At 38.9% G+C, this 25,184-nt stretch overlaps 1 protein-coding gene across 1 annotated transcript in view; it reads right to left on the reverse strand.

Annotated features, from left to right (window-relative positions):
- The window catches only part of LOC110443266 (globin-5-like), a 93,359-nt gene that overhangs the window by 19,494 nt on the left and 48,681 nt on the right, over nt 1–25,184 (reverse strand). The window contains exons 2-3 of the mRNA XM_021487387.1: nt 24,792–24,844; nt 18,109–18,590 (exon numbers count right to left, since the gene is read on the reverse strand). Coding sequence (XP_021343062.1) covers nt 18,109–18,320 — 212 coding nt within the window. The 5' untranslated portion in view covers nt 18,321–18,590; nt 24,792–24,844. The remainder of the gene's footprint in view (nt 1–18,108; nt 18,591–24,791; nt 24,845–25,184) is intronic.

Raw genomic sequence — 25,184 nt, forward strand, 5'->3', positions numbered from 1 at the left:
CGTCCCTGTGGACAACGGTGTTAATTGCCAATCACGTCAAGTACGTGTTACATGGTTATTCTCAAATCAAACACGACGATCTCTTAGTATCACGTTTACCAATGTATCATTTATTACATTTTTGTCATTGTTTAATTAGATTTTTTCAAAACAATTTGCAAAAAAGGAGTTGGAAACGGTATTAATTCGGAAAGCTTTAATCTGAAGAAAAAGAATCTCGTAAAATCCTCAGAGCGACTATAAAAAGAGGATTTGTAATATTAAAACAACACTGCTATATTTTGTTTCCATTTTGATAACACAGCAAGCGGAAATTGCCACCTCGAGACCACGTGATACAGTGCATTAATGTTACAACATTGGTCAATAAACTTATACCTCCGATCGAATTGATTCAGGTGGTTAAATATCCCCGAGAGAAATTACAAAACGACATTCACAATAATAATGACGATACTTGTAGGATTCTTTATCAACATATACATAAATGTAATTTGTCAAGCACGCGCAGAACATCTTACTACTGCACGAGATGTTGTAATACATTGTGTTTGGATCACAAAATTGGATTAATATGAAATTCAATAATAATACTGAAAACTCGCTATATCCGAAACATAATTTATATGTAGGACCTGCACAGATTTTGTAGATCATAATAATTGTTTCTCTAGAGCAAAACATTCCTATAAATACCACCAGCTAAAGAAAATCCGGACAGTATTCGACATAGGTGAAGTCAATTCACCACTCCCCAAAAATTCCCACTTATGATGCTATATTTTATCATACAATGTATCATTTTCACATTTTACAGTATACAGTGTAAACATTTGTTTGTGTGACTCATTCGATTTCCAAATCGGTACATGTATAGTTGTTGTTTTTATAATTACTTTTCTCGTAGATCGTAGAAGCAAGGTAAAAGATGTCAACCCTTGAATTTGAAAGGACATTTGCTCTACACCAAATAAGGAAAACCATACACCACTGGTTTGCTTACAGAACAACGAGATTTCGTTTGGAAGTGCTTGAAAACGCGTTTAGGTCGCGTCGTAATATCACGCTGTATGTCATATCCGTTGTTGATGTATCGCAACAGGCAAATCATGCCAATACGCTTTTTAAATTAACAAATTAGCGGAAAGGTAGTCTGAAGGTTATACGTCAACTTGTAACACACAAACGGGTCAGGTTCTGGCTGTATGATGCATACAGGAGTTGAAATGTTTCTGTTTACAAAGCGTTTTATGTGCAAATTAATTAACAAACGTCTGCTGTGAAATTTTGCCGATATATTTTTACGTTTTGAGCATAGGGTAAAATAAAAATGAAATGAAGTAGGCGTGATCTTTTTCTACATTGTTGACCAGATAAATGGCAGTTTTATTTTAAAACTTACCACAAGAAGAAGCCTATTTATTTGAAAGCGGTCATTGTTCCTGAAATCTGATGTGCTATTTATGGGGAGAGAGGGGAGATAAAAGGCGCAATTACAGCTTCTGAATCACAGCAACCCCATTCACACCGATATGAGATGTGAGCCTACAACTGTCATGTACATGTATAGGTTAGGACAGACATGTACATGATGATATGTATTAATACAGGGATTTACGTTAAAGTTTTGTAATATATGTGACCATTCACGTGAAGTTTGAGTTACGCAAGCATTGGTTTCCCGACTACAGTCGCCTGTGTCGGTGAAGATGATTCTCTAGCGCGTCTGAGAGACTGAAGTCGTGTGTATCGGTCGAGTATTATCCCCCAGACAAAAGTTGTTGATGTCAATTGGATTGCCCAAACCCCTCCCCTACACATACATCGCTCGTGTCGGTCACCCAGGGTGCTCATCACACACAAAACAAGTCATGTGTCTCGGTTAGGATGCTTCCCCGACACATGTCGTCCATGTCGGCCAAATTACTGTCAGAGAACACAACTGGGGACAAAACACGAGTAGTCACATTGTCGCCTGTCTAAATTACGACATTTTTCTGAGCAGCTATGGGTCTCGTAACATTTAACAATGAGAACATATAGGGGAATCTTGTTACGTCAAATGCAGGTTTATTGCTTCTCAATCGTGCAAAAAGGTCAATGAATTGTATGCTGCTGTGTTCAAAATACGAGCGCCGTAAAGGGCATTCTTTTGGTAAGGATTCGCAAACCACTGTCTTGTGTGATCCTCAAATATCAAAGGTCAATCAGAAACCAGGCTGAAGAGAAATGATGTAAAGCGGGAAGTTTTGCAGTTGTACGTGTAACCGTTCGAAACAGCAAAGTACACAGTTAGAATCGATAATTCTACCGATAGTGAAGCTTGGTTTTTCTATATTAAACGGTTGAGTTCGAATATCAAAGTTAATAAGGGGAGAACAAAAAGAACAGCGGATATCTCGTGTGTACTCCACCGGTATGAAAGTTACACGAAGACACCATTCCAAAAGAAGCTATCTTCGACTGTTCCTACAACATAGCGCCTTGTTGACGTCTTATATTTCAGTTGTTAAGGTAAATTGTCACTTGACCTACATTTCTATCAATACTGCCTTCCTCTATTTCAGAGATTACTTTATTACAAAATGATTTGTTGCCCTAACACTTTCCTCCTCCCCCAAAATGATCATTGTATTATAACTGTCGTGTCCAATAAGCGTGGTTGTTGTGTAATTGGCGCGAGCGGGCCGCGTGGACCCCTGGGATCAATAGAACGCTGACATTGATGTGACAGTATCACTAAGTTTGTATAAGGCAATCCTATAATAGACAGTTTGTTTCCCCACGGGTGTGTTATTGTATTACTGGGCATATTCGGGTCCCCATGGCGGTGACGGTATCCAGACGGTCAGCGTTAGTGACAATTCTCTCCTTCACGGAATGGTCAGCGCTACTGACAATTCTTACTTTCCCAGCAAGAGTTTTCTATGTGTCCACAGTATTCATTTCACGTTTTTTGGCATGGAAACGCGCAGATACTGTACATGTAATACACAGGATAAGAATCACCAAGCTCAGTCTAGTTTTCGCCCTTCTATTGCAACTGCAATGCGCTGTCCTTGCTAATCAATGCTAAATGCGGGTGCCATTCTCCAACAATGTACGATATCTGGGTGCCGATTTCGAATGCTTGATGTCTTGGTGTCGTCTCTGATGACGACAGAGTATTTTCAGACCATAGCGACAATCTGAGATATGTTATCGAGTCTAAGCATTACAATAAACCATGTTGTACGGGCAATGGCAAAGACATGTCCTTGACGTTTGACTAAAATGGCTCCGAAGAATTTAGTGTTTAGCGAACCAACCAGAACAACGACAGTAGCTGTTAGGAACCAAGAGAACATTGTTATATCAAGTTTTCTTACCAAAGGCGTAAGTAAAGTGACAATCACAGGTCAGGCCGCCATTTTAAATTGCGATATAATCTGAAAAAAATTCTTGGCAAATCAAAGACCACTTTTACTCAAGACATAGATCTTGGGGAAAAAAATCAGCTGATGATCATTTGCATAAAACTTTGCTAAACTTCTCCTATTGGAACTGGAAACTGCTCCTGCCTCAATAACCTCTGTTTGCCAGGTTCCACTACCACCGAGGGGAGCCACAAACTTCATGCACGTATATACCATATGGACCTCATTGGCCCAGGGATGTCTCGTAGCAAAAGAGGTTGAAATACCTGAATCCATACCTAGGTAGCAGCTGTTTGAAGATATATCCCTTATTTCCCCTATAAGGCCAAGCCTCTCTGCCCCCGAGGGGAGCCATACACTACGTGCTCATGTATAAAACAATGAATCCCCTTGGCGCAGGGTTAAGGTCAAATGTTAAACCCACTACATCGACCTTTATTAGTAGTCTTTTTAACATGTATATACATTTTCCCTATAGGGCCCCATCCGTTATACATCATTAAATTATCTTGCTTTTCGCATGATTTCAGCTAAATTAAATTCAAACGTCTTCACCCATACTTGTTGAGTAGGCTTTAGAAGATTTACCCCTACTTTCCCTATTTGGCCCCGCCCTTCTGTGCGAAAGGGGCGCAACGCCATTCACCTTTACAACACTGAATTCCCTTGGCCTATGAATGCTCCTCAGGACAAGGTGAGCTAATAAAACTGCTACTGTATCTTTCTAAATTCGATTATCCTAGACAGGCAATGCATAAATAATGCTGAGCTGTCTAACAGGGTCTAACTCTGAGGGAAGCTGCCTTCATCGTTACGATAGCCGAATACCAATTTACCATTGACCTTTGACCTCACAAGTGAGTGTTGCAGGTTACACAAAACTAGCACACTCAAGAAAACGGCATTAAATGGCAAGTTAATATATATCTACATATAATACGCCACCGGAGATACAGAGACGTACATAAGTACAGATGAAACAGACGTATTGCGTAATGTGAAATATATTCACAACACTAGTACTAGTAATTGATTGCAGAGCAGGCCTAATCCATCACAGTCTCGTTCCAATATAGGTATAAACTAGTGAAGGTAGACGGAAGATACAGCTGGTAAATAAAATAATGAAAATGTCAAGGGAGGGGGGGTCGCTTGGATTAATGCCATCACCTACTCGTTCAAAGTCGCACAGTATTCCGTTGTCGGTGTCATATCTTAAAAGCAATTATACCACAATTTCTGACAGACTATTTCGTTTTGAAGAGAAACGTTTTATAGTCGTGAATGTCAATTGAAAAATCAATCATCTACACAACATTCACCAATGCACGATGGTGAAACTCGAATGTCATATAGCTTTAACTCGTATGCATGGAGGTATTTGTTGGATAAAATGATATTGTGAAGATAAACGAACATTGTTAAAAAAAGAACTTTAATCGTGTGCATCACACCCCTATTCCAAATGTTTTACAAGTAAAGTGAATAACGAAGTTTCCAAAGAAAACCAGCCTTAAGTGATATCAAAAGGTGTACGTTTCGAGGCACATTTCCCTTTATAAATAGACATACGCTCAGACTAAACTGTTCTGAAACTTCCCGGCGGTTTACGTTTACTCATTCACAACAGACACCTACCACCTCAGTGCGCATGTAGTGATTGTATACAAAGTTATTTTTTCGGAATTTTCTTGGCTTGTTGTAATTTTATAACAACTTAACAGGACCGCTGACTTTCTCAGCAAGCTTAAGGTAAATATTACTGCGAGAAATCAATACAGCTTTGACTTCGCGCGATGACATCTTTGCAAAGCTATTAGACAATTCAGATCTGAGAAGAGTTGTGATGGTGTATCTATAGTATCAATTGACTAGAAGCGTTCACGAGGCTGTTAATCTGATTGTACAGCATGAAAATAAGCATTGACCTATATGAAATAGTCCTGTTCTATACCGAAAAGAAAATCATTGATGTAACAGGACCATAGGGCATAATCTTTAGAAATGACTTATAAATGAAACACGTAGTGTCATTTTGATATTTCCGTAACATAAAAGTCTAGAGGATAATTGGTCTCCGGTTAATTGAGACTCTACAGCAGATATAGGTAATACCGCTAACGACATTCAAATGTATACATTAGCAGTCCGGATGAACGAGTCTGTGCTGTTTACATGGATATTTAGAATACACAATACTGTAATGTATACATTTTAAATGGTCAGTCCGGATTATCTGACTGCTGTATATATTATGACGTGAAACGACACTCCACTTAATACATAGAAAGTCCGGATAAACAAAGCTTCGCTGTATATATACATGTATGAGTAGTGCGGATTGACGAGACCCTACAGTGCTGTATACATTGATAGTCCGGATTAGTGAGAATTTCCTGTGGTGTATATATGAACATTCCGGATTAACGTGACTTCTCTTGCTGTTTTCGTAGCAAATCCGGATAAACAATGCTCTTCGGAGTACATGTAGTCAAGTTAAACAAGATTCGACAGTAAACAGTACATGCATAATACGGATTAACCAGGTTTTGTGTATGCGTTGTCGGATTAACGAAGCTCTTCTGTATACATCGGAGTTGATACAAACAGAGGAAATTGATCAGACTGATACATTCATCCCGTCCTGACAGATTCAGGTTAAAACATCTGAAGTGATCTCGCGCACCGCTACCTCTATAGCACGGCTTCTATTGACCAGGGGATTCGGTTTACCGTCGAGTGGAGTGGAATGATAGAACAAACCATCACGTGACATGAGTTATGTGATAACTGGCTTAGTGCTTACATCACAATTTTAACACCCCGTTACCTCTAGATACTGATTGGTCGCAGCTCAACTTTAGTCTATAAACCACTTTTTGAATGACTGGTTTACAGACTTACACAATGTTTATACAAAGACTTTGACCATACTTTAGTCCTCAAAAGAGACGTCTATACTTAGACAATACATTACCATTGGAGGATACTTGTCAACTCCTTCAACGTCTCATTGATGCACGTTGAGCTGTGTAGTATCCCAATGGAAATCAATTAGTTCAGCACCAAACCTACGTATATGTATTGAATACGCCTACTCAGACACATTCAACAAAGGGTGTGCATATTACAATGTATGTGACACTTTTCAAGACGTGTGTCCGGCTTTTACTGAACTTTGAATCTTTGTTTGTCATCATTCAGAGATATACAGAGAAATCGATATCGAAATGTTCAAGATAGAAGTATAACAACCCGTGTAGGTTCGGAGAAGGACACACCTGCTGTATCCCACTGTGTGATCGTATGAGGCGACTAATGTCGGACCTTATGCAGAATTGTTCTTTCTTAAAGGCTGTGACACTTAAGACAAATTTCTTTTTGACAAAATATCCTCATCCACTATACGCATGTGTTCCTACCGATGTATCTCTATACACTGACGTGTCTCCCCTAGAATGCCAATTTAATGTTTCCCAGAATAACTTCAATGTTTCCTCGACTATCAAATATATCCCTGGTGGAAAATGTTTATTCTTTGTCATAAGCCAATTAGTATACCAAAGCAGAACAAGAAACTACAAGGGAACATTTGTAGGGAACATATTGACTTCCGGTGTGGTTCACCGGCACAGGTGTTAATTGGGTCTACACAAACATTTTACTACATGTTAACGTTCTCTTGACCACAAGACTGGTGCCGACACACAGAAAACACCCATTACTGTTCCGTGTTGACATTTACATAATGTTAATAACGTTTACCGATCTCAAACCAAGCCCATCCTTATAAGCCCACACACCATGCCCGTATATATTAACTAAATAACAAAACGCTATTTATCTATATTCATATGATTGACCAACGCGACTGGCCAGAATTACATTACTGCCGTACGAGTGCCTAGTGTCCACTGTATACAAAAAACCCAATTGTTTATTATGTGCATCGCTGGCTGAACCTCGGGAAATCTATATCTGTGATTAGATTCGCGTGGAGATCTGAATGAAGCTTTCATCAGAACCAGTCGTGTGGAGACGCATATATCAATAAGGCGTCCGTATTTGTACGGAATCCATTTATAGCCTGCTGCACTTCGCGCTATCTTATGGACGGTTCGAGTTTCTCTCTGGCTTGACCAGTACACATTCAGGATCGAGCGAGGATCTTTTATCATGACCAGTTATTTATTTTGGATCTTCCATGACTTTTTGTCGATTGATCAATACTCTATAAGAGTCCTGCCGGGCGCTATTGCACTTGGCCGTTACACAGTCAATGTCAGCTATGTTTTATTTTTGGCTTGACCCTTATAATTGCCAACCCATGACTATGCTGATGAAAATGCTCCAGTCAGGGTCTAGTGGGCTTCTCTCTGGCTTGTCTTTTGCCAAGTGTCGGGCAGGTTCTATTTTGGATTGACAACTTTTGTTGTTTATTCAGGTATTGTGTGATAATTTTGATTGACCACTACCAGGTCATGGGCCCAGGGGCACTGTTGTTTTCATCATTACCCAGATATCAAAGTCAAATTTACAACAGATTCATTTGTGTTTCACCATTGCCCAATCAGCGCTAGCCAAAGTTTGTTTGGCTTGACCATAACAATCACCAAGTCAGATATTTGCGTGATTGTTTTGTTTTACCATAACGAGCCGGGGTCCTGCAAGACTTATCATTGGTGTCAACATTACCCAGCTATGCCCCTGCGGGTGCTATTTTGCTTGACTCACAAATAACCAATTAGCGTGCAGCAAGACTCTGTTCTTGGTTTGACCAATACCAGGTCATTATCTTTTGGATTTCTTTTGGCTTAATCGTTCCCGTCAGGGTCTAACTGCGTTTGTATTCGATTCCAATAAGACAGCAACATTTTCCAAAACTATACTTTGATCCTCCATCTTCAAATGAAAATATTTTGTTCTTCGTTGCCATGCTTGACCCAACAAATTTTCCAAAAATACTATCCTTATTATTTTAATTCAGAGTCAGAAAGCCAGATTAAGTCTATCTGTTGGACTATGATATATATATCCACACACTTTACAATATAACAATTAACCACAAACAAAACTGTCGATGGATGTGAAATTTGTGACGAACATTAAGCTCTTGCAAAACACCATATTATGACATTCGAAGCTCAAGGGGAAAACCATCCCTCCAAATGAATTTTGGCTTCTGGCCATGCCATCAGTTATTGCCAAAAGCTACAAATTGTGTGTCTAGACCATATAGTGGCAAAACTCTGAAATATACGGTTCGGGACAGAACAACTCCATTATCGGCTTAATACTCATCATTGTATGTGTTAAACTTTGACCACAAGGCGTAACCCTTTATAACTTTATAGCCATGCTTGCTCTTACTTGAATACCAAAATTTACATTTTGTAGCTGTGGTCGCCGTATTCTGAAGATAGGTTTGATGTGGTGATCAATTGTAAATTGATTCTGACCAAAGGTCCCGTCCGTCCCTGGTACGATAATCTATGACGATGTGTTGCTATGATGTGCTATAGAAACAGAGTTGAAGATAAGTTACACTTCAAGTTAAATCAAGTTATTATACTGCCCACAAAAGACCTTCACACAGCATTCATACTTAAATAAAGTGGAACATTTATGGCAAACACTTAAACTAGATACACGAAATTACGGGCAGTCGTTTGGCAAAAATGCCAGAAAACTCATCAGCTTTCATCAGGGTCAAAGTTCAACATAGACGATTTGACATCCGGTCAAATCGTCTATGTTGAACTTTGACCCTGTAGTTTTACAATTTCTATGGTCCCAGATTCACAGTTTGAGTTAACGTTACTATGTGTCCGTACAATACAGAGTACGCAACTGTGATACTATTAATACTCATGGTTGTGTGGAGTAGGAAGCATTACGCAATCGGATGTGGCAAAGTTTACACTGTGTGAAATCTTGGTAACTAGGTAGACAGGATGAATATTAGTATTCGCTATATATTATTAGTTATATAGTCAGTTGCTCCGCCCTCGCCCCCTATAAATCTTACAGACCCTCTATGGTTCTGTAGAGAATCAGAAACTGACTATATAACGAATTTATCGCATCGAGGACCCTTTTTGCTTAAAATGAAAGCGAATAGGAATGACGGTGAGCATTGTATCATTTTTAGAATATTCAGGTACCCGTATCTGTTGTTTTAGTTTTGAAGCGGTGAGCAATGAGCAGCCATATTGCCCTATAATGGAATCCTACTGACCCTCTATAGAAAATTAGAGGGTCACCACGTGACAGCTCTAAACCAATGTTTTTTGGACATTTTTGTCCGAGGTGCGATAAATATATATATACATATATGTGTGTGTATGATTGAAATGTAAGTCGTTATAAACGAAGGTTTTGACATAAATGATATACAATTAAACATCAATTCCATCATTAAGACAATTAAACAGCTTTCGGAATCTTGACAAAGGCGGAAAGACAAATCGAGAAAGTAAAGTAAGGCACATTTGTCACTGTGTTAACATGTTAAAACGGTAAAGTTAATTTTCGTGTATCTCGGGTACACAACAATATGCATTTGATAATTACACAATATGAGAAAATGTTTGGCACTGTCTGGGAACCAACTGAAGCAGGCAACAGCGAGATGAGGAGGGCCCGGCAACAAACAGCGGCTCTACGGTAATCTCATTCCCCGTCTCCTTCAAATATTTTGGGACTTTGGGATCCAATCAGTGAGTTATACTGCGTTCTTGTGAGATTTGTTTGAGTATGTCCACGATTCGATAACTCCTTGCAAGAGTAAAGACGATGTTCTTGGTTTTTGTTTAATTTACCATACACTATACTATTTGATTATGTCAATTATCATTCCGATTCTTTTCGTCAAAGTTAGTCTTTTAACATCCCATTTGTAGCAAAGCTTATCGAATCATCTGCAATATATATGAAATAAAATGTTAGATTATGAAAAGGTTTCATCATGGCATTAAAAGCTTCGCAGAATATGCGTTTGACTTTAATTCATCGTCGTCAAAATCACTCATCGTTTTCCACAAATCAACGACGATGCCATCAGTCCCACAGCTATACTTGCATGGCAATGTATTTTTATAAAAACATTTGCGACATTGGAGGTACGGGATCGTTGTTGAAGTAACGCAACTATTAACACCAAATTAACATTAACTTTGGTGACAGCCATGGAAATATATAGCTTCCGGCCAATTACCCATTGCGTAACAACACTCAAACCTTTATGTTCACATGTGTGTTTTGCACAGCGTTGTTGACAAGGTGGCAAAGGTAAATAATGAGTTTAGCATGATCGAGAAGGGAAATAAACAAATTACTGGTCCCGCTGTGGAACTGCAGCAGAAACATAACGCGGCCCTATCGGTGACAATGGGATGTATTAAAACGGAACCTGGCTCATTTTCATTACATTGTCTCGGTTAAACGTGTTCCACGGTTGAATCAATACTGTAACCGCATTCTCGAATTACTTGTTTTCCCATAGGGCTCCATTAACACTTTTTTGCATGAATTTCATGTTTTTAAATATGACCAAAGTCATCAGATTAACAGTTCCAGGAATGAAACTATAACATATCATTGTTCTAGATATTTCTCTATAGTCTGTCTCATAAACACGGTTTGTTCTACTATTATAGGACATAGATTTATGTATTTCATAACTGTGTTGTTTCATATTTATCTGAAGAAGGTATTACATTTGTAGTTGTCGTATGCAATGTACACGTACATAGCCACAATGAGCCGGATGTTGTATAGACGGCAGCACCCGTCATACAAGACTAGTTATAGCGTGTATACCATACAGGACAACCATGAACCGGATGTTGAAGACAGCATCACCCGTCATATTAGACTAGATACAGCGTGTATAACATACAGGACAACCATGAACCGGATGTTGTAGACGGCAGCCTACATCATAATAGATTAGGTACAGCGTGTACTTCATACATAAACACCATGACCCAGATATTGAAAACGACAGCATATTCGACTAGGCACAGTATGTACAACATACATGACGACCCTGTACCGAATGTTGTAGACAGCGGTACCCGTCATAATGGTCTATAGTTACAGCGTTTACACATACAGAAACACCTACCGGATGTTGAAGGCGTCAGCACCCGTCATACTTGTCTATATAGGTACTGCGTGTACAACATACAGAAACACCATGACCCGGATGTGGTAGGCGGCAGCACACGTCAAAAATAAGTAGGTACAGCGTGTATAACATACAGGGTCAGCATGAACCGGATGTTGTAGACGACAGCACCCGTCGTAAAAGACATGGTACAGCATGTAAAACATAAAGAAACACCCTGTACCGGATGTTGTAGACGGTGACACCCCATATAATAGATTGGGTACAGCGTGTATAACAAACAGAAACACCATGTACCGGATGATTGTAGAAGGTAGAACCCAATATTAAAGACTAGGTACAGCGTGTACAACAAACAGGGTCAGCATGAACCGGATGTTGTAGAAGGCAGCGCCTAATACTATAGACTAGGTACAGCGTTTATAACAAACAGAAACACCATGTACCGGATGTTGTAGAAGGCAGCACCCAATGTTATAGACAAGGTATTGCGTGTACAACATAAAGGGTCAGCATGAACCGGAAGTTGTAGAAGGCAGCACCCAATATTAAAGACTAGGTACAGCGTGTACAACATAAAGGAACACCATATACATGTTCCGGATGATGTAAACGGCAGCACCCGATATTATAGACAAGGTACAGCGTGTACAAAAAACAGGGTCAGCATGAACCGGATGTTATAGGCAGCACCCGTCGTAAAAGACTAGGAACATCGTGTACAACAAACAGGGTCAGCATGAACCAGATGTTGTAGGCATCAGCACCCGTCAAAAAAGAGTAGGCACAGCGTGTAAAACATACAGGTCAGCATGAACTGGATGTTGAAGATGGCAGCATCTGTCGTAAAAGAGTAGGTACAGCGTGTAAAACATACAGAAACACCCTATACCGGATGTTGTAGACGGTGGCATCCGATATAATAGATTGGGTACAGCGGGTACAACATACAGAAACACCATGTACCGGATGTTGTAGACAGCAATACCCGATATCATAGACTAGGTACAGCGTGTATAACAAACAGAAACACACTGTACCGGATGTTGTAGACGGCTTCACCCGTCATAATGGTCTATAGGTACAGCATGTATAACTCATACAGGGTCAGCATGACCGGATGTTGTAGACGGCAGCACCCGTCATAATAAAAGAGGCAAAGCGAGGTTAACATACAGGGTTAGCATGAACCGGATGTTGTAGACGGCAGCACCAGTCGTAATAGACTAGGTACAGCGTGTATAACAAACAGAAACACACTGTACCCGATGTTGTAGACGGCTTCACCCGTCATAATTGTCTATATGTACAGCATGTATAACTCATACAGGGTCAGCTTGACCGGATGTTGTAGACGGCAGCACCCGTCAAAATAAAAGAGGCAAAGCGTGGTTAATATACAAGGTCAGCATAAACCGGATGTTGTAGACGGCAGCACATGTCGTAATAGACTAAGAACAGCGTGTACAGCATTGACCGAATGTTGTAGTCGGCAGCACCAGTCGTAATAGACAAGGTACAGCGTGTATAAGAAACAGAAACTCTCTGTACCGAATGGTGTAGACGGCATATCCCGTCATAATAGAATAGGTACAGCGCGTACAGCATTGACCGAATGTTGTAGACGGCAGCATCCGCCGAAATAGACAAGGTACAGCGTGTATAAGAAACAGAAACACTCTGTACCGGATGTTGTAGACGGATGCATCCGTCGTAAAAGACTAGGCTCAGCGTGTATACCATACAGGGTCAGCATGAACCGGATGTTGTAGACGGCAGCACCCGTCATGGTAGACTAGGTACACCGTCGAACAGAAACATTCTGTACCGGATGTTGTAGAAGGAAGCACCCGTCATGGTATACTAGGTACAGCGTGTATACCATACAGGGTCAGCATGAACCGGATGTTGTAGAGGGATGCATCCGTCGTAAAAGACTAGGAACATCGTGTAGAACAAACAGGGTCAGCATGCACCGGATGTTGTAGAGGGATGCATCCGTCGTAAAAGACTAGGCTCTAGACGGCAGCACCCGTCATGGGATACTAGGTACAGCGTGTATGCCATACAGGGTCAGCATGAACCGGAAGTTGTAGGCAGCACCCGGCGTAAAAGACTAGGAACATCGTGTAGAACAAACAGGGTCAGCATGCACCGGATGTTGTAGACGGCAGCACCCGATATTATAGACAAGGTACAGCGTGTACAAAAAACAGGGTCAGCATGAACTGGATGTTGTAGGCAGCACCCGTCGTAAAAGACTAGGAATATCGTGTACAACAAAGAGGGTCAGCAAAAACCGGATGTTGTAGGTGGTAGCACCCGTCATAATAGACTAGGAACAGCGTGTATACCATACAGGGTCAGCATGAACCGGATGTTGTAGACGGCAGCACCCGTCATGGTAGACTAGGTACAGCGTGTATAACATACACGGTCAGCATGAACCGGATGTTGTAGACGGCAGCACCCGTCATAATAGATTAGGTACAGCGTGTATACCATACAGGTTCAGCATGAACCGGATGTTGTAGACGGCAGCACCCGTCGTAATAGACTAGGTACAGCTTGAACATTAATACAGGACTACCATGAGCCGGATATACATGCGATACAAGAATATATACACAACAATACAAATAGGAACGTTCGGTGTAAGTGGTTTCTGTAGCTGCTATCGATGTTACCGTGTCGAACACCGAGAGATAACAGTAACTGTGTGTGCGATCTCTATACGATGGCTAGCATAAGGAAGTTTACATGTCTCTCCTTACTCGCTGTCCGCCCACAATCAACCTATACCTAGTTCTATCCGAGATTACGCTGATTACATCAATTTCGTTTGTAATTTCCTCGATGTTATGCAAATCTCAACAATAGCCTGTAGGAACAGATTTAACAATATATAAACATAGCATATCGATTTTGAATAAATTTTGAAATTTTGAAATTATTATCATTTTTATCTGTCGCGTTAATTGCCGCCAGATGTTTAACGTCTTGTCATCAGATCGACATAACTTGGTCTGGGCGATAATATACATCGTATGTATAATACATGTACATTGTAGATTGGTTAATATCAAATCAGTGTCTTGTATATATATATATATATACATACACATCTCCCTATTCATGTATATAATGCATACATTATATACATACACACACATACATATACTAATCTTTGTGGACGAACATGTATAGAATATGTCGCTATCTATTATTCATTTCATCAATCTGAATAACCAGATGTGTGTATACATAAACAAAAACCAACAACAGCTGTTTGACCAGGTATGGCGTTGTTACAGCCTCAGGACGATGACCAAATGATGTATTAGATATTATAAACACGTGCACCAATTTAGCACGGAGCTGTAGTTACCACGGGACTATGACCGTCATAACAGTCATTCGAAAAACCAAGATATCTTATGACAAAAAATACCAGACGTATTCTATAGTTAATGAGCTTAGAACTTTGACCAGATTACCGTTAGATTATCAGTGGAATCAGGTTACGACAAAGACCCAAATTAGCAAATGAACCTGCCCATCAGGCCATATTAATAGGCTATCAGGACGAACCAATACGAACATATTAGAGTACAGATCAGATTACGAGGGAGGCAGAATAGTACTGGGAATATATTAGCACAGGGCATACTATCAGTGCGGATACTCTAACCAAGCTGACCATGCTGTCTGGAAGCCCTAGATTCCAGTAGGGCAAACAGAGTTCAACTCACATGATTTCTCACTCCTGCTAACTAAAACGTTTTCAAATCAATATATATATGAATATGGGAGCGGATGGTATCGGAGTGTAGGCATGGCCCTCCCTTCCTCCCTCGGATTTCGCCACCACCGCACAAGCTCGCATGTATTCACACACGTTTACAGCCCATCATGGTCGGGATTCACAATCACGTCGAAAATCAATACGCAAGACTTTCATCTACAAATACATAAGCGCACCAATATCTAATTGGCAAGGGCCAAGTAGAGGGGCGTATTGTGGAGTGATCACTTCATCCGTAATGGCCTCTTCATCAAGTTTTTGCACAAACTCGTCGTAATATGGCGTCGTAGGGTGAACAAGGGGCCGTCTCCTATTGAGGGCTAGTCAGGCAAGCTGTCTGCTTGTTCTTGAATCCTCTTTTGTCATTGATTAAATATTGTATAAAACAAGTTGTCATTTCGATAAAAAAAAAGTTCAAATATATGATGGTGTGTAGAAGGAGACATGGAATCATGGTACATTTTCAATTTTCAATTTTAATTTTACTTAATGAAAATATTATTACAACGTCTAAGAATAAAATATCGTTTTTTGAATGATTTTGAGCTTCTACAGAATCAATGAGAAATAAAAACAACAAGTCATCAAATTCTATGTTTTCAATAAGATATCTCAAACAATGAGCTTAGTATATATGAAAAATGTCATGAAATCAGGTCAATGGTTAATGTTACATCTGTAGCAATGCAATGCCAATGTAAAATCTCCAGGTCAAAAGTAATTCTCATCGATAAAATATCAAAGAATCTCAGAGCAATTTCATAAGCAATTTCCTAAAACAATAAAACATCTATAGGATTTTTTCTTCAAGACAATGTTAACGGGGATTCCCTAGTAGTAAATCGTCAATGACAAATATCCACACATAAAATCATCACTGGGGAACATTAAGCAATACAAACTATAGGAAAATCTCGGGCTACAAAAAGGCAACGAGAAATCTATTATAAGATATTAACACGATAAATCTTGAGCAATAAAAGTCAATTAGAAATTTAGAAATTTCAGTTAGATCGTCAACGGTCAATTGGAAGTTTTAAGCAAACTTAACGTTTAATGGAAAATCTTAGTCAATAAATCGTCTATCGGAAATCTCAAGCAATGGAATGTCAAACAGAAATATCAAGCAATTAAACGCCAGGGAGATATCTCAAGCAGTAATACGTCAAGGTGAAATATCAAAATATAAATATAAATCTATATAATATTGATGAAGTATATATATATTGAAGTTCAAGATATAAACATGACCTAGGGAATTACGGAAAATAAAACGCTATTTAAGCTGTCAATTAGCAATGGGAAAATCTATCGGTCAGTTGAATCCCAAGCCATACGAATGCCAATGAGGTCAATCAATATAACGACAAAAGAAAATCATAATCAATCAATAACGTATAGGAGCTTTTAAGTATAAAATATCAATGGGAAATCTTAACCAATACAATTTCACTGAGAAATCTCACGAATTGCGATCGCCCAGATGATGAAAGGCTGTGCCACGGAAATGGCGGACCCGTTACCAGACTGCCTGTGTACGACCTGGCAGTATACTGTAGCATTAACCACTCTAGTGCTTCAAACACACCGCTTGACTTTCACTTAATAAATCAACATCTCGTTCTAACTTATAGTTAGTTTCCTAGTAGGAAAGCGAGTTTCTATTTTCCTGCTATATGCTCATTCTCAGAAATACAAATAGTATTCTCAAAATATATTGTATTAAATAACATATAAATGTTGTTTATAGAAAACAAATCCTTGTCAGAAATAAAACTACTTAGTTCGAATTCAGAGTCTTATGCTTCACAAATTTGCACACGTTGCACTCATAGAACTTATGGATAAACTTAAATTTAACATGGTGGAACCCGTTGTATTGAACAAAACATTGGTGAAGTTCATATACAAACTATTTGTAGATTTATCACTGTTGCAATTTTATTTGTTTTACGCGGCATAATGTTTTAAGTAGACTTAAATTGGGCATCGTAGATCATGTCAAGAATTAACAAGTAAATCTTATAAGAGTTGTTCCCATATGTGCAAGCGCGGAAATCGTTTTCTCATCTGTTGTGTCAAACAGTGTGATAAATATAGTTTCTTCTTCAATCGGAGATCAGTACTTTAAAACCACGACCGGAATGTATCCGTTCCTACACAAATAAACCACAATGCTAGACCCGGACTGACGAGTTTCAGAGATCTTGAATTAGTGCTCAGACAACATAGGCGAGTGTTTGGCTTGCCTCTCGGTGCTATACAGAGATCGATGAAACGCGAGTTTGCAATCACAGCACGTAGGGACTGGATTGTCAGCCATCCCTCCTGTGCTCCCCCCCTCCCCGAGTGTCAGGGACACAAAACAAGTCCCTTTCCCTGATCCACTGTCCCCAGACTCTTACATCGCGCTGACAATCAGTTACACAAGTCAGCTTTTTCCCTATGCATTGAACTGTCTATCATCGATGTGTGTTTCAAGTAAAATGGCATCAATAGAGCTCTAGCGTTAACTAAATATGTCAATAGACAGAACAGATTAGAAAGGTTTTGTGTGTGTTTTTTTGGTTGTCTCAAAACACAATGAGTGTTATAATTATACTTTAAGGAAGCACACTGAGGAATGACGGAGATCCGGTCGGAAGTACCAACAGCTCGCAAGCAAGGATATATATACACACACAGTATTGTAGACGCCTAGTGTTTAACACCACATACACATATAGATGAATGAAAATTAGAACATAAACGTTTACCTTATGAACATCTCGACTCCTGTGGATTCCATACACCTTTTGATGCCCTTCCATGATTTTTTAAGCTTGAACACCTGTCTAACGTCCAGCGGTAGCCGTGGATCCGTGGGAGCTGGCGGAGCAGGCTCCGGTAACTTATCCGCCATTGCCTCCTCTGGATCTGCCGTTAGTGACCTCGTATTGGTTTCAGGCGCAGACTGCTTACATCCCATAATTGTAATATTTCTCTGACTCCACGTGCAGCGTGACGTAGCCACTAACGATTATCGCGGCAAAATCGATAGCAAGTGAATTACATATCTTTACTAAAAATTAACAGACATTAGGTGGTGTTGACACACCAGAGGTAGGGGCATGGTGTCTGTGGTCAAGGCATGCAGGTGACGTTAATTCTAGAAGGCGCAAAAAGATGAGGTTCTCGATGAGGTGATGAGGTAGGTAAACTCGGACCGCACTCCGTTACACTATATCGCCGACACAATCTGGAAAGCAAAGTAAACAAAACTTATTTAAAGAGAAACTACTTTATTACAATCAATATGCAAGCTTAGCAGTTTTATTGGATTAACCAGTGATGTGATATGGGGGCCTTTGTAGCTTATTTACACTATTCAAATATTGAATCTCAGCGGCGTGCTTGTAATAGAATTAAAGTGTCATGTTTGATATCAAAATGTCAAAGCACGTGTAAGGATGAATGATGTAGTTTCCAGCGAAAAATACAAGTGTACTGTATGTAACCAGAAGCGATCTCTTCCCGGGTGTAATGTAAGAGTATCGGAAATAATGTCTGGATAAATATCGACACTGTTAGGGGGACATTCCGGACGAGGGAGGAGTGTAAATGAGGCAGTATTAGGGAATCTGATTTTGCGAATTTTAATATACCACATGCATTGTACAAAGTACCTGACCTAGGCCTATTTATCTCTAATAAAGCATTACCATACAGCCAACCGAGCGACCACGTGATGTATATGATAACTTTAAACAGAAAATGGCGAGCGATGTTAGGGAACAAGTGACAAACATTTTGACCATTTTTAAATTCTTCAACACATTGATGTGTGTATCTAATTAAGTAAAGTAAGCTATATAAATGAGATACCACACAATCAAGAGCATATGCATAATTATAGTGAGTCATTCGGACTTACATTTAAGTATAGCATTAATAGAGTAAATGAAGAGTATAACGGGGCTTAAGTCAGGACCTTAACATCAGTGATGTAGTATAGTATAACACAAGAGGGGTAAGGTGAGGAGGGGAGGGGAGGGGAGGGGAGGGTATGTGCGTGTGTGTGTGTGTGTGTGTGTGTGTGTGAGTGAGTGAGGGGCATTTAAGGGAACAGGGAAAGGCATGATATAAATCCGGTAGGTTCAGGCGTACATAATTTACATGTATTTCATGCATTTCTCTGTTTTAGTGAGATCAAAGGTGTTCATTTCAAGTATTGTATAATTTGACGCGATTTATAGATATATTACTGAACAACTTTTGAATTTTGAAATTTGAAACACGCATTAGTTTAGGAAATGCTGAATCGGAATGAATATATGGAAATTTTACATTAAAAATTTGGAAATTAAATTCAACAATGAAAATTTCAAGAAAAAAAGATTGACAGTTTAAATATGAAATGGATAAACGGTTTCACATAGAAAATGAGTGGGTACGTGAAACATAACAAACAGTCGTTTACTATGAAAATAGGGGTACTTACGTTGGTAATGTTTCGTATTGTTTAATATGAGAATAGGGATGTGTACGTGGAGGACGTATTACAGTGTTTACTATAAGAATAAGGGTGGGTACGTGGATGATGTATTACAGTGTATACTATGAGAATAAGGGTGGGTACGTGGATGATGTATTACAGTGTTTACTATGAGAATAAGGGTGGGTACGTGGATGATGTATTACAGTGTTTACTATGAGAAAAAGGGTGGGTACGTGGATGACGTATTACAGGGTTTACTATGAGAATAAGGGTGGGTACATGGAGGATGTATTACAGTGTTTACTATGCGAAAAAGGGTGGGTACGTGGATGATGTATTACAGGGTTTACTATGAGAATAATGGGTGGGTACATGGAGGATGTATTTCAGTGTTTACTATGCGAAAAAAGGTGGGTACGTGGATGATGTATCACAGTGTTTACTATGAGAAAAAGGGCGGGTACGTGGATGATGTATTAGTTGATGATGTATTACAGAGTTTACTATGAGAATAATGGTGGTCACATGGAGGATGTATTACAGTGTTTCCTATGAGAATAAGGCTGAGTACATGGATGATGTATTTCAGTTTTAACTATGAGAAGAAGGTCGGGTACGTTGATGATGGATTAAAGTGTTTACTATGCGAAAAAGGGTGGGTACGTGGAGGATGTATTACAGTGTTTCCTATGAGAATAAGGGTGAGAAAGTGGATGAGGTATTACAGTGTTAACTATGAGAATAAGGTCGGGTACGTTGATGATGGATTAAAGTGTTTACTATGAGAATAAGGGGGGGTACGTGGATGATGTATTAGTTGATGATGTATTACAGGGTTTACTATGAGAATAATGGTGGTCACATGGAGGATGTATTACGTTGTTTACTATGAGAATAATGGTGGTCACATGGAGGATGTATTACAGTGATTACTATCAGAATAAGGGTGGTTACGTGGATGATGTATTACAGTATTTACTATTAGAATAAGGCTGGGTACATTGATGATGTATTCCAGCGTTTACTATGACAATAAGGGTGAGTAAGTGAATGATGTATTACAGTGTTAACTATGAGAATAAGGTCGGGTACGTTGATGATGTATTAAAGTGTTTACTATGCGAAAAAAGGTGGGTACGTGGATGACGTATTACAGGGTTTACTATGCGAATAAGGGTGGGTACGTGGATGACGTATTACAGGGTTTACTATGAGAATAAGTTTGGATACATGGAGGATTTATTACAGTGTTTACTAGGAGAATAAGGCTGGGTACGTGGATGATGGATTACGGTGTTTACTATGAAAATAAGGCTGGGTACATTGATGATGTATTCCAGCGTTTACTATGACAATAAGGGTGAGTAAGTGAATGATGTATTACAGTGTTTCCTATGAGAATAAGGCTGGCTACATGGATGATGTATTTCAGTTTTAACTATGAGAAGAAGGTCGGGTACGTTGATGATGTATTACAGGGTTTACTATGAGAATAATGGGTGGGTACATGGAGGATGTATTAAAGTGTTTACTATGCGAAAAAAGGTGGGTACGTGGATGACGTATTACAGGGTTTACTATGCGAATAAGGGTGAGAAAGTGGATGAGGTATTACAGTGTTAACTATGAGAATAAGGTCGGGTACGTTGATGATGTATTAAAGTGTTTACTATGAGAATAAGTTTGGATACATGGAGGATTTATTACAGTGTTTACTATGCGAAAAAGGGTGGGTACGGGGATGATGTATTACAGTATTTACTATTAGAATAAGGCTGGGTACATGGATGATGAATTACAGTGTTTACTATTAGAATAAGGCTGGGTACATTGATGATGTATTCCAGCGTTTACTATGACAATAAGGGTGAGTAAGTGAATGATGTATTACAGTGTATACTATGAGAATAAGGGGGGGTACGTGGATGATGTATCACAGTGTTTACTATGAGACTATGAGAATAAGGGTGGTTACGTGGATGATGTATTAGTTGATGATGTATTACAGAGTTTACTATGAGAATAAGAGTGAGTACATGGATGATGTATTTCAGTTTTAACTATGAGAAGAAGGTCGGGTACGTTGATGATGGATTAAAGTGTTTACTATGCGAATAAGGGTGGGTACGTGGAGGATGTATTACAGTGATTACTATCAGAATAAGGGTGGTTACGTGGATGATGTATTATAGTGTTTACTATGAGAATCAGGCTGGGTACATGGATGAGGTATTACAGTGATTACTATGAGAATAAGGTTGGATACATGGAGGATTTATTACAGTGTTTACTATTAGAATAAGGCTGGGTACATTGATGATGTATTCCAGCGTTTACTATGACAATAAGGGTGAGTAAGTGAATGATGTATTACAGTGTATACTATGAGAATAAGGGGGGGTACGTGGATGATGTATTACGGTGTTTACTATGAGAATAAGGCTTGGTACATGGATGATGTATTACAGTGTTTACTATGAGAATAAGGCTGGCTACATGGATGATGTATTACAGTGTTTACTATTAGAATAAGGCTGGGTACATGGATGATGTATTACAGTGTTTACTATTAGAATAAGGCTGGGTACATGGATGATGTATTACAGTGTATACTATGAGAATAAGGGCGGGTACGTTGATGATGAATTACAGTGTTTACTATGAGAATAAGGGTGGGTACATGGATGATGTATTACAGTGTTAACTATGAGAATAAGGATGATGTATTACAGTGTTTACTATGAGAATAAGGGGGGGTACGTGGATGATGTATTACGGTGTTTACTATGAGAATAAGGCTGGGTACGTGGATGATGTATTACAGTGTTTACTATGGGAATAAGGGTGGGTACATGGATGATGTATTACAGTGTTAACTATGAGAATAAGGTCGGGTACGTTGATGATGTATTACAGTGTTTACTATGAGAATAAGGTTGGGTTAGTGGATGATGTATTACAGTTTTTACTATGAGAAAAAGGGTGGGTACGTGGATGATGTATTACAGTGTTTACTATGAGAAAAAGGGTGGGTGCGTGGATGATGTATTACAGGGTTTACTATGAGAATAAGGGTGGGTACATGGAGGATGTATTACAATGTTTACTATGAGAAAAAGGGTGGGTACGTGGATGATGTATTACAGGGTTTACTATGAGAATAAGGGTGAGTACATGGATGATGTATTACAGTGTTTACTATGAGAATAAGGTTGGGTAAGTGGATGATGTATTACAGTGGTTACTATGAGAATAAGGGTGGGTACGTGGATGATGTATTACAGTGATTACTATGAGAATAAGGCTGGGTACATGGATGATGTATTACAGTGTTTACTATGAAAAAAAGGGTGAGTACGTGGATAATGTATTACAGTGTTTACTATCAGAATAAGGGTGGGTAGGTGGATGATGTATTACAGTGTATACTATGAGAATAAGGGCGGGTACGTTGATGATGTATTACAGTGTTTACTAAGAGAATAAGGGTGGGTACGTGGATGATGTATTACAGTGATTACTATGAGAATAAGGCTGGGTACATGGATGATGTATTACAGTGTTTACTATGAGAATAAAGGTGGGTACGTGGATGATGTATTACAGTGTATACTATGAGAATAAGGGTGGGTACGTGGATGATGTATTACAGTGTATACTATGAGAATAAGGTTGGGTAAGTATACTATGAGAATAAGGGCGGGTACGTTGATGATGTATTACAGTGTTTACTAAGAGAATAAGGGTGGGTACGTGGATGATGTATTACAGTGTTTACTATGACAATAAGGGTGGGTACGTGGATGATGTATTACAGTGATTACTATGAGAATAAGGCTGGGTACATGGATGATGTATTACAGTGTATACTATGAGAATAAGGGTGGGTACGTGGATGATGTATTACAGTGTATACTATGAGAATAAGGTTGGGTAAGTGGATGATGTATTACAGTGTATACTATGAGAATAAGGGTGGGTACGGGGATGATGTATTACAGTGTTTACTATGAGAATAAGGGTGGGTACGTGGATGATGTATTACAGTGTTTACTATGAGAATAAAGGTGGGTACGTGGATGATGTATTACAGTGTATATTATGAGAATAAGGGTGGGTACCTGGATGATGTATTACAGGGTTTACTATGAGAATAAGGTTGGGTAAGTGGATGATGTATTACAGTGCTTACTATGCAAATAGGGTTGGGTTCGTGGATGATGTATTACAGTGTTTACTATGAGAATAAGGGTGGGTAAGTGGATGATGTATTACAGTGCTTACTATGCGAATAGGGTTTGGTTCGTGGATGATGTATTACAGTGTTTACTATGAGAATAAGGGTAGGTACATGGAGGATTTATTACAGTGTTTACTATGAGAATAAGGGTAGGTACGTGGGGGTGTACAGTCAAATAGTATTTATTTACTATGAGCAGAGATGGTAACCTTGGTTGAGTTGTCCAATTCATAATGTGACGTAACATTGATTTTATTTCACACTTTATTAATGATAAAGAGCAGACTAATTCTATAAATTGTGAATACGCTATTATGGAAATGCATGATTTTTTAAGAAATATTAATTGATTTCAGATTTAAACAAGGAAATTTATCGCTTTTCATTATAAAAGATTAAGCGAGCACCACTCGAAACAAACAATAAAATTAGCCAATTATTCAGTTGTATGGCGTAATATCAATATGGATGAGATGAAAACAAACACATTTATTTTTAATAATTCATGTCTATATAAATTATTTATAAGGTATCACCGGTCTTTACGTATGATTCATTTATAATTTGACACAATTCTGGTTTATATTACAATAAGACCATCCATTTGTAATAGGAAACAAGCTGAAATTCTATTCTCAGCGAAAAATTATGAATAAACAGTCTCAGTTTACAATACGGCACAGGCAGAATAACTTATTTTTGTTCCTACTATATTTCCATACCGACTGGCCCTATACCGCCGGCTCGTCGATCGATAGAACTGTTATCAGCAATACTGTAAACAAAAACAAAACCATATATAATCATAATGATAGGTTAATAGACAAATAAAAAGCTTATACATTAATTTACTTGGTCATAAAAATACTTCATTGTTTTTGTGTTCACCCTGAAGTTTTATAAATTTCTCGGCTTAACTGGTGGTATTTGCATGCACAATGATGGACTAGACGTTGGCTTAATTTACCAATTTCTCTGTGTTTGCTTCCTTTCAATACGTTTGATAAGTCGACAGAAATTGTCTTTTCTGATATTAGTAACACACAAAGCCGTAAATCATAACAAAGCTATTTCAGCCAGGGGTTCAGGTTGATATCTCGAATCTTCGTTAGTTC

This window comes from Mizuhopecten yessoensis, unplaced genomic scaffold (genome assembly GCF_002113885.1).
Source record: "Mizuhopecten yessoensis strain PY_sf001 unplaced genomic scaffold, ASM211388v2 scaffold716335, whole genome shotgun sequence".
Taxonomy (NCBI): Eukaryota; Metazoa; Mollusca; class Bivalvia; order Pectinida; family Pectinidae; genus Mizuhopecten; species Mizuhopecten yessoensis.